At 28.4% G+C, this 1939-nt stretch overlaps 1 protein-coding gene across 1 annotated transcript in view; it reads left to right on the forward strand.

The window, feature by feature from the left end:
• Positions 1–1037: 1037 nt before the first annotated feature.
• LOC106691263 (uncharacterized) overlaps positions 1038–1939 on the forward strand; it is a 1502-nt gene continuing 600 nt past the window's right edge. The window contains exon 1 of the mRNA XM_014436976.3: positions 1038–1149. Within this exon, the coding sequence (XP_014292462.1) occupies positions 1080–1149 (70 nt within the window). The 5' untranslated portion in view covers positions 1038–1079. The remainder of the gene's footprint in view (positions 1150–1939) is intronic.

The following is a 1939-nucleotide window of genomic DNA, read 5'->3' on the forward strand; positions in this document are numbered from 1 at the left end:
AAAATAAGGTCATAGCTAATTCGAGGTACTGAGGGGTGGAAGGATTACCTTACATCATTTTATTCCAATGCATATAAATAGTGCCGAGTTACCAACAAAATATTTAATATTCCTATTTTTTTGAATAATTATTGAGATTTCTATGTAATTGAAAAATTGACTAATATATTTAGAGAAGATTTAATGTAAAGTCCTTATATTAAAAAACAGATATTGTTTGATTTAAAGAAGAACCAAGGCAGATCTGATGGTATTATAACCTGGCAAAAGGATTTGAAAGAAGACCTCAGGGAGATTCGAGTGACTGGCTGAAGAAGAAGGGTACTGAATAGAGACGGGGGAAGTAGAATCGTTCGGTAAGCAAAAGTCCATCTTAGACTGTAGAGCAACATGAGAAGGAGAATTACAATCGGTATTGTAGTTTGTACTTTGTACAATTTCAGTAATTGTACAATGCAAATTTATACTATTTTACTTTTTATCTCATATAATATAATTAATTGTGTTCTGCATCATGAAACAAAAACTATTATTGCTTGTACCTACTTCGTATTTTTTATACTTCTATTTATGAATTAATGCTATTTGGTTACATCATGAAACAGGGCCTAGGTAACACACTTAATTCTGTGCACAATGTTTGTTTAGAGAATTTTAATATAAGACAGTTTACAAAAAAATAAAATAAAAACAGCATTTGTTGGTATGAGATCAATGTTCCTAGAACATGATGTACCATGGATCACGCCTTAGTGTACTTTGGATAAGTAACATATAAATTTTATAATTATAAGGAAACCACATCATCTGATCATAAGTGATCTTCTGAAGCATCGTTGCAAGCTGATACTGTAATTAGCTCTACACACTTTTATGACATCACGTCAGTTTGAGGTATATGTAGGAACAAAGATTTGTAAGGTTTCATGCACCTAATGACGTATTCTCTGACTCATATGAAGTTTAGCAAATATTCACTATCAAAGGTCGTATTTTACACTTCACTTGAAAGATATATAACGTTGCAAGCATCCTCAGTAAAGTATCAAAGCTAAGAAGCGAACGAAAGCTACAACAACATGATGAAATACTTCGCTCTTTTTGTTGCCCTCGTTGGCGTGGTTTCTGCTCAGACCGGTAGTGGATCAGGTACGTATCTTATTAACTATTGCAATAAAAAAAACCTATGCAGATGAGAACATGACGGTGGTATATTTGTATTTTCTCAATTAACAGAATGGGTTGTCATTTGAAGAGTATTAATTAAATAGTTTATCAAAGGAGACAGCTGTTGAAATTGAACTTTTTTTTTTTAAAATAAAGTATTACGGATTTAATTTAAACGGTTTAACTTATTCAACATGTAATTCTAATACCTAAATTATATTGAAAATAAAATATCATTTATTATGAATATTATGATTTATTATCAAATGAGGTTTCATTTTAATTCGGTTATTATAATTAATTAAGGTAACGATATTTGAAAGTAATTCACAAAACATTCATATAATCGCACTTGAAAGAAAAGAAAAAAACTAAAAATATTTGTTTACTAATACTTAATAATATCTTTTCATTATATGTTGTCTTATTATACATATTACTTGTCATATTATTTCCGAAAGTTATACTAATGAAGAAATCAAGAAAATTAACAATTATATTCTGTATTTTTCGATGGAAAATTTGTTGTCTTTCTACAAATTACTGACAATAAAATTAACCATGATTGACTTTTTTCATATTTAATGCTTTTGAATTAAATTCTAAATTTATTATATTATTATTATTATTATTTATATAACTTTGAAAGATAACTTCTACAGTTTTTATTTAATTTATAAATTATAAATTATTTTCAAGCTATACATTAAATTTCCTTGCTAGGTATCAACCTCAACACGATGCAAGGGATTCAGCAGTTCTTGGCCTTTGA

This window comes from Halyomorpha halys, unplaced genomic scaffold (assembly GCF_000696795.3).
Source record: "Halyomorpha halys isolate HHAL.00 unplaced genomic scaffold, Hhal_1.1 Scaffold2195.1, whole genome shotgun sequence".
Lineage (NCBI taxonomy): Eukaryota > Metazoa > Arthropoda > Insecta > Hemiptera > Pentatomidae > Halyomorpha > Halyomorpha halys.